This window comes from Erpetoichthys calabaricus, chromosome 16 (genome assembly GCF_900747795.2).
Source record: "Erpetoichthys calabaricus chromosome 16, fErpCal1.3, whole genome shotgun sequence".
NCBI lineage: Eukaryota > Metazoa > Chordata > Cladistia > Polypteriformes > Polypteridae > Erpetoichthys > Erpetoichthys calabaricus.
This window is the reverse complement of record NC_041409.2, coordinates 32,832,650-32,847,111: the sequence shown is the minus strand read 5'-3', so window position 1 is coordinate 32,847,111 and position 14,462 is coordinate 32,832,650. Positions and strand designations below refer to the sequence as shown.

At 40.6% G+C, this 14,462-nt stretch overlaps 1 protein-coding gene across 1 annotated transcript in view; it reads left to right on the top strand.

Annotated features, from left to right (window-relative positions):
• zfyve26 (zinc finger, FYVE domain containing 26) overlaps window positions 1-14,462 on the top strand; it is a 168,078-nt gene that overhangs the window by 48,075 nt on the left and 105,541 nt on the right. The window contains 2 exon segments of the mRNA XM_051920021.1: window positions 5,377-5,481; window positions 10,420-10,951. Of these exon segments, the coding sequence (XP_051775981.1) occupies window positions 5,377-5,481; window positions 10,420-10,951 (637 nt within the window).

Below are 14,462 nucleotides of genomic sequence, written 5' to 3'. Positions count from 1 at the left end.
TTTGCATTCTTTTAATTGTGAGACTGAACTGTCATCTCTGTCTTGTCATGGAGCACAGTTTAAACTTTTGAAAAAGAGACAAATGTTTGTTTGCAGTGTTTGAATAACGTTCCTGTCTCTCTACAACCTCCTGTGTTTCTGCGCAAATCTGTGACCCAAGCATGACAATAAAAAAATAACCATATAAACATATGGTTTCTACTTCGCGGATTTTCTTATTTCGCGGGTGCCTCTGGAACTCAACCCCCGCGATGGAGGAGGGATTACTGTAGTGTTATGCGAATGAATATGAATAATATGAATAATGTTGCATCTGAGCCACAATGTTTTCCGAAATGTACTATACAGGTCATAAAATGAATAATTCCAAATATCATATATAACTATGTCTCTGTTTTTTTTTTTTTTTGTTTTTTTTTTGACATCATAGACCATAAGGTACATACAAATTCAGCGAGAGCAGGAACACTCAATAAAACTGAATAAAAAAAATCAAGTGACGGTGAGATATGAAGAAGGCAGATTCACCAGCGTTTGTGTGTCAGCTTTTATCCCTCCAGATCAGAGAATGTCCAGTTCCATTGCCTCAAAACACAAGTCACATCTACAGTTACTCCCAGTTTCAAATAAAAACTAACAGTGTCAGATCCCAAGGGCAGTAGTATTTATCGTGATCGTGACTGAGAGAATAAAAGTGAAAAAAAAAAAAAGGTAACTTTTATAAGTCCTGTAAATGTACACCATCTGTTACAGACGCAAACCAAATGTATGTGTGTACTGTATAATATTAATAATAAGAGCAGCTCACTACTGAAAACGGGAAATATAGGAGGCAGTCAGGATCGAACTGAGGACTCTTGATTACAAGTCAGCAAATCTTACCACTATGCCATAGAAGCTGTTGTATCTTCCTTGAACCTTTTATGAAAGTGTTTATTTGATCTTTGGACTTCAGGCTTCACACATTATATAGTTTATGCCAACATTTTGTCATTTACTAATAAAATATGAAAACGTTTGTTTTAACGATGTGTTTACACAGATTAGATAGATAGATACTTTATTAATCCCAAGGGGAAATTCACATACTCCAGCAGCACCTTACTGATACAAAAAACAATATTAAATTAAAGAATGATAATAATGCAGGTAAAAACAGACAATAACTTTATATAATGTTAACGTTTACCCCCCCGGGTGGAATTGAAGAGTCGCATAGTTTGGGGGAGGAACGATCTTCTCAGTTTGTCAGTGAAGCAGGACAGTGACAGCAGTCTGTCGCTGAAGCTGCTCTTCTGTCTGGAGATGACACTGTTTAGTGGATGCAGTGGATTTTCCATAATTGATAGGAGCCTGCTAAGCGCCCGTCGCTCTGCCACAGATGTCAAACTGTCCATATCCATGCCAACAATAGAGCCTGCCTTCCTCACCAGTTTGTCCAGGCGTGAGGCGTCTTTCTTCTTAATGCTGCCTCCCCAGCACACAACCGCGTAGAAGAGGGCGCTCGTCTCAACCTTCTGATAGAACATCTGCAGCATCTTACTGCAGATGTTGAAGGACGCCAGCCTTCTAAGGAAGTATAACCGGCTCTGTCCTTTCTTACACAGAGCATCAGTATTGGCAGTCCAGTCTAATTTATCATCCAGCTGCACTCCCAGGTATTTATAGGTCTGCACCATCTGCACACAGTCACCTCTGATGATCACGGGGTCCATGAGGGGTCTGGGCCTCCTAAAATCCACCACCAGCTCCTTGGTTTTGCTGGTGTTCAGGTGTAGGTGGTTTGAGTCGCACCATTTAGCAAAGTCATTGATTAGGTCCCTATACTCCTCCTCCTGCCCACTCATGATGCAGCCCACGATAGCAGTGTCATCAGCAAACTTTTGCACGTGGCAGGACTCAGAGTTGTATTGGAAGTCCGATGTATATAGGCTGAACAGGATCGGAGAAAGTACAGTCCCTTGTGGCGCTCCTGTGTTGCTGACCACAATGTCAGACGTGCAGTTCCCAAGACGCATATACTGAGGTCTGTCTTTAAGATAGTCCACGATCCATGCCACCAGGTATGAATCTACTCCCATCTCTGTCAGCTTGTCCCTAAGGAGCAGAGGTTGGATTGTGTTGAAGGCGCTAGAGAAGTCTAGAAACATAATTCTTACAGCACCACTGCCTCTGTCCAAATGAGAGAGGGATCGATGTAGCATATAGATGATGGCATCCTCTGCTCCCACCTTCTACTGATATGCAAACTGCAGAGGGTCGAGGGCGTGTTGAACCTGTGGCCTCAGGTGGTGAAGCAGCAGTCTCTCCATGGTCTTCATCACATGTGATGTCAGAGCAACAGGCCGGAAGTCATTCAGCTCACTAGGACGTGATACCTTTGGGACTGGGGTGATGCAAGATGTTTTCCAAAGCCTCGGGACTCTCCCCTGTTCCAGGCTCAGGTTGAAGATGCGCTGTAGAGGACCCCCCAGCTCCGATGCACAGACCTTCAGCAGTCGTGGCGATACTCCATCTGGACCCGCTGCTTTGCTGGCACGAAGTCTCCTCAGCTCTCTGCTCACTTGCGCTGTTGTAATTATGGATGGGGATGTCTCTCCTATGCTGGTATCAGCAGAAGGATGTGTGGAGGGTGCAGTACTCCTAGGTGAGAGTGAGAGTGGGTTAGGGTGGTCAAACCTGTTAAAGAAGTTGTGTATTTGGTTTGCTCTCTTCACATCTCTCTCGATGGTGGTACCCCGCTTCGAGCTGCAGCCAGTGATGATCTTCATCCCATCCCACACTTCCTTCATGCTGTTATTCTGCAACTTCTGCTCCAGCTTTCTCCTGTACTGCTCCTTCGCCGCCCTGAGCTGGACTCGGAGTTCCTTCTGCACGCGCTTGAGCTCATGCTGATCACTGCCTTTAAAAGCCCTTTTCTTCTGGTTCAAAAGGCCCTTGATGTCACTTGTAATCCATGGCTTGTTGTTAGCATAGCAGCGTACAGTTCTTACTGGAACTGCAATGTCCATACAGAAGTTGATGTAGTCAGTAGTGCAGTCAACAACTTTCTCAATGTTCTCACTATGTGATCCCTGCAGAATATCCCAGTCTGTAGTTCCAAAACATTCTCTCAGAGCCTTCTCTGCCTCCGGGATCCACTTCCTGAATGATCGTGTAGTTGTAGGTAGGACCCTCACTTTTGGTTTGTAGTGAGGCTGAAGCAGAACCAGGTTATGATCTGCTTTCCCAAGCGCAGGCAGCGGGGTGGCGCTGTATGCGTCTTTAACGTTTGCATACAGTAAATCAATAGTCTTATTTCCCCGGGTGTTACAGTCCACATACTGGGAGAAGGCAGGTAATGTTTTGTCCAGCGTCACATGGTTAAAGTCTCCAGCGATTAACACAAGCACCTCAGGGTGCTGCATTTGTAACTTAGCAACTGCAGAATGGATGATGTCACTCTCTGTCTCCACGTCTGCCAGAGGAGGGATGTACACGATGACAACAATGACGTGTCCAAACTCTCTGGGCAAGTAATAGGGACGCAAACTTATGGCCAACAGTTCGATGTCCCTGCAGCAAGTGGAGACTTTGACGTTGACATGTCCAGAGTTACACCCCCGTGTATTAACATAGAGAGCGAGTCCTCCTCCTTTGTGCTTCCCACAGGTATTTGCATCTCTGTCCGCTCTAACTGTGCTAAACCCGGGTAGCTCCACGTTAGCATCTGGGATGGTGGTAGTTAGCCACGTTTCACAAAAGCACAACAAACTGCATTCTCTGTAGGTTCTGACATTTTTCACCAGCGCAGCCAGTTCGTCGATCTTATTTGAGATTGAGTTCACATTCCCCAGAATCACAGAAGGCACCGAAGGCTTAAAACGCCACTTTCTCGCAAGCCGCTTCATTTTTAGCTTAGTGCCAGCTCTGCTGCCACGATACCGCCTTCTTACCTCGTCGGGTAAATAGGGAACCACACCGGCACTGGCATTTGTTCTCCGCACTCTAAGTTGAGTACTTGAATAGACGAGTCTCGGCGTGTAAAAATCCATGCCCACGTTGTAAAAGTAAGTATGTCCAGGGAACGAATCCACATAAAATAAAGTGATAGGATTATTATTGTAGAAACAGAACACACATGAAATACATGTGTTCCCAAATAACGATCTATTATTTTCATTCTAAAACTCCAGCACTTCACTCCCAGATAATCAAGGCATGAGCTGGGAGAACTTTGTGCATGTTCTGCGGTGTTGGGGGAATGGAATAGCAGGCTGCTTATTGCTTGTCTTAATCAGCATATTTACAGGACAAAAGATGCTGAGGGAGAGGTGTGAACGGATTTAAGGTGGGCCGGATCTATGAGTTTTTTCGTAGGCTCTGGTAATTCTAGTATTAATGAAGTTTAGTGGCTTACAGTATCAGAGCTGGAAGATGCAACAGCTTTTGATTAGAAAGTTTGACAGTGTTGTAAGTAAAATGGTGGTTTAATTGTGCTATAAAAACTAAAGGTGACTTGTTTTCATAAAAACTTACTGAAAGCACGATTTAAAAAATAATCCATAATAAAATGAAGTTGACAGAATATAAATAGTAAATTACAAAATGTAAAGTTCAGATAGAAAGCAATTTTTGATTGGTGGACATTTCTGTAAGCCACTGACACTTGAAGCAAAGATTGCTGAAACCTCATGTATGTCAAAACCTGTGTTTGTTATTAAACAAAACATAATAAATGACCACAGAGGTGCAAATGAAGTAAATAAAAAAAAGACAATCTGCTGTTCTATTGGATCTAACTGTAAAGTTCTTCACTCCTGTCTTTTTGATTGGATTAAATCATCTCCTCCTCCTAAGTTGTGCCTTTGTCTTGGTCAACATCAAGACTCCAGAGTTAATTACTTGTTTAGAAGGAATGTCTTTTAAACTCTACCAAGTTTGTACTTCAGATATCAGGTGATCTTTAAATCTCCAGGGCTACTAATTCACAGGGAAGTAACGCCAGACTAAGAGCTCTTCTTCTTGGACACTTAAAGTCTTCCAGGCCCGTTTGGGATTCCACTGCTGTCATCTGCTGAAGTTTCACCGACCACCTGCCAAACCTTCCTAGTGTCCCCATCTGCTTCTGGAATTTGTATATCTTGATCATCATTTGTGTAGCAGTAACATCAGCAAGTCTTATGGGCGCCTGTTTGGATGTGGCTTTCTGTCTCCCTCTAGCCTCCTGTCATGTACTCTGTGGCTGATGATACCTAAGCTGGCATAGTCCTGTAAAAGCTGGAAATCCCTTTGTGTATTAGTAATATTTTCTCTTCTGACTTCTTTTTTCATCACAAACATACTGTATTTTAAACAAAATAACCAGTTACATTTTTTTTCTCTACATTTTCATAGGTGCCAGAGTTTGTCAAGCGTGAACTTGAATTTATGCTCCTTTTAGAAGAGCTGCCAAGTGGAACTACAGAGAATGTTCTCAAGGCAAGAGCAGCTTGTTTCTTATTTCTTCCCTTCAAATAAAGCATTTTTATTGGTCTTTAGTCATAAATTCAATAATAGCATTTGATGGGGTCAAATAAAAAAATAAACTAAACAATGTAATTTAAAATATTGTAGTGTTGAAATGTTAATTGCTTCATGGTACAGAAATAAACATGGAAAATAACTATCAAACTGTGCAAAAGCAAATGAGGTGTATCCTTTTAATAATAAATTTCTTTTATACTTTGGGCGCTTAACAATTTGTTGAATATATTAAAAACAGTTCATTAAAATATTACTACAGGTAAACAAAACTTAAAAGAAAAAACTGCAGCACAGATATCAGCATTATACAGTGCATCCAGAAAGTATTTACAGCGCATCACTTTTTCCACATTTTGTTATGTTACAGCCTTATTCTAAAGTGGATTAAATTCATTTTTTTCCTCAGAATTCTACATACAACACCCCATAATGACAACATGAAAAAAGTTTACTTGAGGTTTTTGCAAATTTATTAAAAATAAAAAAATTGAGAAAGCACATGTACATAAGTACTCACAGCCTTTGCCGTGAAGCTCGAAATTGAGCTCAGGTGCATCCTGTTTACCCTGATCATCCTTGAGATGTTTCTGCAGCTTAATTGGAGTCCACCTGTGGTAAATTCAGTTGGTTGGACATGATTTGGAAAGGCACACACCTGTCTATGTAAGGTCCCACAGTTGACAGTTCATGTCAGAGCACAAACCAAGCATAAAGTCAAAGAAACTGTCTGTAGACCTCCGAGACGGGATTGTCTCGAGGCACAAATCTGGGGAAGGTTACAGAAAAATTTCTGCTGCTTTGAATGTCCCAATGAGCACAGTGGCCTCCATCATCCGTAAGTGGAAGAAGTTCGAAACCACCAGGACTCTTCCAAGAGCTGGCCGGCCATCTAAACTGAGCGATCGGGGGAGAAGGGCCTTAGTCAGGGAGGTGACCAAGAACCCGATGGTCACTCTGTCAGAGCTCAAGAGGTTCTCTGTGGAGATAGGAGAACCTTCCAGAAGGACAACTATCTATGCAGCAATCCACCAATCAGGCCTGTATGGTAGAGTGGCCAGATGGAAGCCACTCCTTAGTAAAAGGCACATGGCAGCCCACCTGGAGTTTGCCAAAAGGCACCTGAAGGAGTCTCAGACCATGAGAAAGAAAATTCTCTGGTCTGATGAGACAAAGATTGAACTCTTTGGTAGAAATGCCAGGCGTCACGTTTGGAGGAAACCTGGCACCATCCCTACAGTGAAGCATGGTGGTGGCAGCATCATGCTGTGGGGATGTTTTTCAGCGGCAGGAACTGGGAGACTAATCAGGATAAAGGGAAAGATGACTGCAGCAATGTACAGAGACATCCTGGATGAAAACCTGCTCCAGAGCGCTCTTGACCTCAGACTGGGGTGACGGTTCATCTTTCAGCAGGACAACGACCCTAAGCACACAGCCAAGATATCAAAGGAGTGGCTTCAGGACAACTCTGTGAATGTCCTTGAGTGGCCCAGCCAGAGCCCAGACTTGAATCCGATTGAACATCTCTGGAGAGATCTTAAAATGGCTGTGCACCGATGCTTCCCATCCAACCTGATGGAGCTTGAGAGGTGCTGCAAAGAGGAATGGGCGAAACTGGCCAAGGATATGTGTGGCAAGCTTATGGTATCATATTCAAAAAGACTTGAGGCTGTAATTGCTGCCTAAGGTGCATCAACAAAGTATTGAGCAAAGGCTGTGAATACTTATGTACATGTGATTTCTCAGTTTTTTTTATTTTTAATAAATTTGCAAAAACCTCAAGTAAACTTTTTTCACGTTGTCATTATGGGGTGTTGTGTGCAGAATTCTGAGGAAAAAAATGAATTTAATCCATTTTGGAATAAAGCTGTAACATAACAAAAGGTGGAAAAAGTGATGCGCTGTGAATACTTTCTGGATGCACTGTACAAAGGTTTTACCATCCATGGAACAAAGGTTATTACATGGCTCGTTAAGACCACCAGCATCAGAGGATTGGAGTATAATGATGAAAGATGTTACTGCTGCAGTGAACCATAAGGTCAGCTAAATGTTTGTAGGTCGAACAAATTAGTTCATTTCTTTTCAGCCCTACTCAGTCTCTAAAACCCAACCTTGAAGTGTTGGTGACTTCATGGCTGCTGATTGGTTTTGGCCTATGATGTCATCATGCAGCTGACAAAACTATAATGAAAATATTTTTCTTGTTTGCAGCCCTTTAGATGTTAATAGTAGTGCTTCTGTTTCAGTGACTTTCATAACTGTGGAGTATAGTAGCCCCCTTCCTGTAACAGACCTTGTTTAGTCAATTTTGAATGCATAGTGAACAAAATCTTAACTGCCTTCTGCCCAGATGTTAGACAACCCCATAGAATTGTGTTTTATCTGTGACAGAGCGAAAAAAAAGTACTGAATCATATAACAGAATTTCTTATTTTTTCTGCATACCATCTGAACGCTATTATTGACATTTAAAACATACAGGCAGGAAACACTTTTAACGTAAGCATCAACAGCAGATTTTAGGATGAATGTCCCCTTTATTGTGGTATACTGTACAGTGGGAATCCATTTTTAGGTAGGTATTCACCACTAATGAAAGCTGACTAGAAGAAAAATCGGCAGCAACAGGAATCCTCATGCAGCATGGGAAGCTGCTGTTAGAGCACTTAGTACAAACAAATTGAGACTGTATTTCAAATTAACAATCAGGATTCTGTTTAAGGGGGTTTCACATGTTTTTTTTTTTTTTTGAATATTAGCAAAAATAAATGTAGTTGAGTATATCTTGAGGTCTTACATGTGCCACTGTTGCTTAACACTAGTCAACTGAAAAATCATGCTGCTGAAGTTTTTTTGTGCACTATGGTAAATGTGTACAGTTTCTCCCTTGAATTCATTGAGGTTAGGGGCGCAGTACCCCCATGAATACAAAAATTCACAAAATGTTTTGGGCCAATAATTGCTGTATATTTTAAGTTTATTGCACTACAAAAATTCAAAAAGTTGCAAGAAACGCAACATAGAATGATAGTTGCAGCAAGCAATTCACGTGTGTAAGACTGGCTGCTGAGACAAAGATGCGTGGCGTCTCCCAAAGTGTGTAGTTCAGAAGTTTGTTTGTTTTTTTTTTTTTTTTTTTTTTTTTTTTTTTTTAGTGAACTGTAAATTTTTATTAGCAACAAAAATACTTAATTTGTAGAAGTTGGGAATGCTCCCAGATAAAGACGTTTTCCTGCCCTTCGCGCAACAGTATCAGTTGCTGACTGTGAATCAAAAGGTCATGAGTTCGATCCTCCACGACTCCCTTTGGGGCAGAGTGGTGGCTGTTGAGGCTAAGGATCTGTGCTGGTATCCCGAAGGTTGCTGGTTCGAATCCCCGTCACTGCCAAAAAGAGATCCTACTCTGCTGGGCCCTTGAGCAAGGCCCTTAACCTTCAATTGCTCCAGTGGCGCTGTACAATGGCTGACCCTGCGCTCTGACCCCAAGGGGTATGCGAAAACTAACACATTTCTAATACAAGAAATTGTATAAGGCGAAATAAAGAACAAAAAAAAAACAAGCAGGCACAGGACAAGAACATAAATCCAGAGAGACTGTAATCCACTGGGTGTAATTGTAAACCAGTTGATACAAAAAGACCCCATCAATTGCAATCCTGCAGGCTTGTAATGACTAGCTTTTAAAAATTGTGCCCTCATCTTTTACCCAGCAGCTCTAGCAGCAACCACTGAAGCTTCCCAATGATTGTGGGAATGTTTTGCAGTCCATCTAAGCAGCCGGGCTACAGCATTTTCTGCAGTTTTCTGCAATTAATTTCCATCCATCCATCCATTTTCCAACCCGCTGAATCCGAACACAGGGTCACGGGGGTCTGCTGGAGCCAATCCCAACCAACACAGGGCACAAGGCAGGAATCAATCCCGGGCAGGGTGCCAACCCACCGCAGCACACACACAAACACACCCACACACCAAGCACACACTAGGGCCAATTTAGAATCGCCAATCCACCTAACCTGCATGCCTTTGGACTGTGGGAGGAAACCAGAGCGCCCGGAGGAAACCCACGCAGACACGGGGAGAACATGCAAACTCCACACAGGGAGGACCCGGGAAGTGAACCCAGGTCTCCTAACTGCGAGGCAGCAGCGCTACCACTGCGCCACCGTGCCACCGCAATTGATTTCAAAACTCACAAAATAATTTCCATTTAATTATTAATGACAAACCCACGAATTGCAAGGGATGACTTATATTTGTATTATTTGTTTATTACAAACTCTCTCAAAGGCATCAATAGAGAAGACCCAGCCGACTTCTTTCAACTAAATGGAGAGTCCTGTACCTGAGGATTGTGGTGTAAATTAAGGAGAAGTGAATTTTAGACTGAAGCCAGGGAGCACTTCTTTACTCAAAAAGCTGGGAGAATTGGAAACAAGCTACCAAATTATGTCACTGATGCTGAACCTTGACAGCCTTTTAGAAGTCTCTTAACTATTCGCTAAACAAATGAGCTTGATGGGCTGGTTGGACTCCTCTTGTTTGTCAAAGTGCTGATGTTCTTATGAACCAGTTGTTTTAAATAATGTTTATTTGTGGTAATTGCAGATGTGTTGTTAATACATGTCAGAGCTATTTTGGACCCTGGTTATACATTTTTTTTATTGTTTTGTAGCACAGATTTGCTTTATTGTTCTCAACTTTAAATAATTTGGGTATTTTTTCCTAAATAGTGTATAAGAGAGGTGTATCACATCCTTAGTGAGTTGAAGAGAAAGACACGCATGTTGTTATCATTTAGTAAAGGCTATATAAACATTTTTCCAGTTTAAAATTAAATCTTGTGATATTTTATGCAACAACTGTCAACAAAACCAATGTTTATTAAATAATTTTTCTTTCTTCTTACAGGAGTTCCACCTTGCATTTTTGCATATTCATAGTCCTCATATAATACAAGAGAGAAAAAGGGAGTATTGGAGCAGACCCCTAAGTGCAGAGACTACCTTGTGTTTGCAGGCCTTGTTAGAGAAGGTGCCAAGACTTGCTCAGGCACTGATTGGGCACTTGCTGACTGATGGGTCAGAGAGTGTACATGTGGAGCACAACTTTTTACTTCAAAAACTTTTCACTGAATTCCTGCAGGACTCATTGAACAGACTGGCATCTGTCCATCATTCCTCAATCTCATTTGAGCAAAGGACAACTATTGAAAATGTTTACTCAGTACTATCTGTCATGCATGTCGACCCTGATCGTCAGGCAGCACAACTACGGACTTTATGTGAGTCTCTGTTTGACGCTACTTGGGGAGAGGCTGGCTTTCTTTGTGAGGAGAGAATTCTGGCCTGCTTGCTTCGTCCAGGAAACTATGCTTTGGTCAATTTATATAGCAGTGTAGCCTCAAAAATGAGGAAAGGAAAGCTGCTACAACAAACATCATGTAAGTATGACTTGAGCACCTCAGTTTTTTATTATTATTATTATAACTTCCACGCCAGTAGTTTCAAATCACTTTCATTTGTATTCATTTGCACATCCATTTGTATTATCAATGAGGTTTTATATGGAATAGTCCACAAAACGTCTTGAAACAAACACACAACCTGTGAAACCCAGAAACGCCTTTTATTATCTATACAGGTATCCTATGCAAAGCATATATTGCTAAACATCCTGCAGATTATTTTTCATCAATGTTCAGAAAAAATAAACATCTAGTCCAAGTAATCCTTCAAAGCAACCGCATTCCTCTAGCTTAAAACAGAAAACCTAACATCTGAAATTACTTCAGGCCAGTGGGTCTGACATCACTGGTTATGAAACCGGGTTTATTAGATCCATTTTAATTTGCATACCAGTCTAATAGAGGTACAGAGGGTGCAATTTTTACTTTACGTCATTTATTATATAACCACTTGGAGATCATCTCGTAAGGCTCTTGCTTTTAACCTTCTCCTCCACCCCACCTTCTTGCAGAGAGACTTATAAATTATCTTAATTTGAACTTAAATTTGGTAGCTGATTGACTCTTTAAAAGACAGGAGTCAAAGAGTGATGGTGGTGTCTCTCTGACATGCTGTCCTCATCCACAGGGTCCCCTCAGGGCTGTGTTTTTTTTTTTTTCACCTCTTTTGTAATTCCTCTACACTAATGTATTGTCGCAGTAAATTTTTAAATCTGATGACGTGATGATTGTTAGTCTACTAAATTAGAATCAAACCCATCACTGTTTAGTGGCAGATGATTTTGTTAACTGGTGTGAGGAGTCTTTTCTACATCTAAACATGGCAAAAACCAAGGAACTTATAATAGATTTCAGAATAAACTCTATTCACTCTCAAGATACATTCATCACAGATCAGGCAGTGGGGATTATTGACAGTCGTAAATATAACTAGCAGCTCCTCGCGCGTATTAGTGAAAAAGGACAGTGAGGAGGGCCAAACCCGGCTCCCCACTCCTGACATCATGTTTCCCTCTCCCCTGGGCCCACAGCCTCTGTCTTGGATTAGTGCGAATATATTGCTCCTGCAAGAGAACTATGATTCTTAGCACGATGAGAGAAGTCGCAATATCAACTGGAATGTTCAAGCAAACTATAGAAACCAATGGATCTAAATCCATTAAGTAGTTCTCTCGTGAAAAGCAGACAGACAGACAGAAAGAAGTTGGAATTTTATTTATTTATTTAATATATATACTAGCAAAATACCCGCACTTCGCAGAGGAGAAGTAGTATGTTAAAGAGGTTATGTAACCATATACAGTATATACATATATATATATATATATATATATATATACATATCTACATATATATACATATCTACATATATATATATATATATATATATATATATATATATATATATATATATATATATATATATATATATATATATATATATATATATATATATATATATATACACATCCATATATATATATATATATATATATATATATATATATATATATATATATATATATATATATATATATACACATCCACATATATATATACATATATATATACACATACATACACAGACACATACATAGTGCGTTGTAACACGGGCTGTGATTGTTACATGGGAGGGAGACGACAAATCACAGCTTCCCGCTTTCTAATCGGGCCTGTGATTGGTGCTTTGACGGATGCCCAGATCCCACAGTATGTCCCCTTAGGAGAGGCATTAGGCGAGTGTAATTGAATAGCGGTGCTGCAAGTTTAGCTTTATACCTGTTTTTAAGGCTTATTGACTGAAAGGGGCTTTCATGAAAAAAGTTCGGGCTTTGCTACAGGATACACCCTCCACAAGTTAAGGAAGTAAAAATAAAGGTATATATTTCTGTTTTATTTAAACCTTTTAAGTTTGTATGCGGGCGGTATGGTGGCGCAGTGAAAGGTGCCTGTTAGGAGATCCGGTTCGCTTCCCTGCGTGGAGTTTGAATGTTCTCCCCGTGTCTGTCTGGGTTTCCTCCGGGTACTCCGGTTTCCTCCCACAGTCCAAAGACATGCAGGTTAGGTGCATTGGCGATTCTAAATTGTCCCTGGTGTGTGTGGGTGTGTGCACCCTGCGGTGGGCTGGCACCTTGCCCGGGGTTTGTTTCCTGCCTTGTGCCCTGTGTTGGCAGGGATTGGCTCCTGTATTTAGGATATAGCGGGTTGGATAATGGATGGATGGACATTTGTATGCATAGCCCCATTTGCCCGTTTTCATTTTTTTTCTTTCTTCAGTAATATTTCAGCAAACCCGGAGCTTGTCAGTTCAAATCCTGGTACTGACACCACTGTGTGACCCTGAGGAAGTCAATTCACCTGCCTGTGCTGCAAAAAACAAAAGTAATATAACAAATTGTACCTCAGATGTTGCAAGTTGCTGGAATAAAGGCATAAGTCAAATAGATAAATATGTATTATACACATAGGAACTATTCATTTATTTTCAGTTAAGTCATCTGCAGCAAACCTTTATAAATGAGGGTTTCTCCTTTTTAGATAGTGCAAACTGTTTCTTCTTCATTGAGGTTTTCTCTTGAAGAGCTTCTTTCATTTCATTGAAAATTAAAGCAGCAGCTGCCAAAATTTGTAGCTTTCTTATTAATTTTTCAACATTGTGTAAAATAACTTTATAAAGTAACATAAAAGGTTTAAATACTGGTTATCCTTTTACACTAAAATATTACTAAAGAGATACAAAAAAGTAAAATGCATATGTTGTTTTTCTTTAAGGAGATTAAATATTACTGAAGAAAGAAAAGAAAAAAAAAACTAAAACAGTCAAATGGGGCTATGCATACGAACTTAAAAGGTTTAAATAAACAGAAATATATACCTTTTATTTTTACTTCCTTAACTTGTGGAGGGTGTATCCTGTAGCAAAGCCCTAACTTTTTTCGTGAAAGCCCGTTTCAGTCAATAAGTCTTAAAAACAGGTGTAAAGATATTGACAATAAGCTACGCAAACCCACCAAGACATGGAATCGTTTAAATCAAGGCGCGAGTCGAAAAACACCATCCCATACTATTAGTTAACGATTAACACATTTCTATATGTATTGTAAGCATACAATACAACTGATAATATGTTGCGCTTATTTATCTGGTGTATCGACATTTTTGCGCATTTAACGGCTGAAATCCAACGTGGTTTGTGCCCTTCAGAATGAAAAGAGTTTGCATTTACCTTTTTAATAAAAGGCGAGCTTTTAAGCCTGAGAAATCACCCCGTAAATGCACACGTTTAATTGCACATGTGTTAATATGTATGCTTACACACTGTTTCTTCTTCATTGAGGTTTTCTCTAGCATGTAGATCGGGGTAATTACATTCACGGCATTCGTAGTCTGAATCACAATCTGATTGTATGGGTGGTTACCTACCAGGTAACGCTTATGGTTGGCCAGCAAGTCAGCTAACATCAGCCACGGTGCCTTTAGTTGTGAG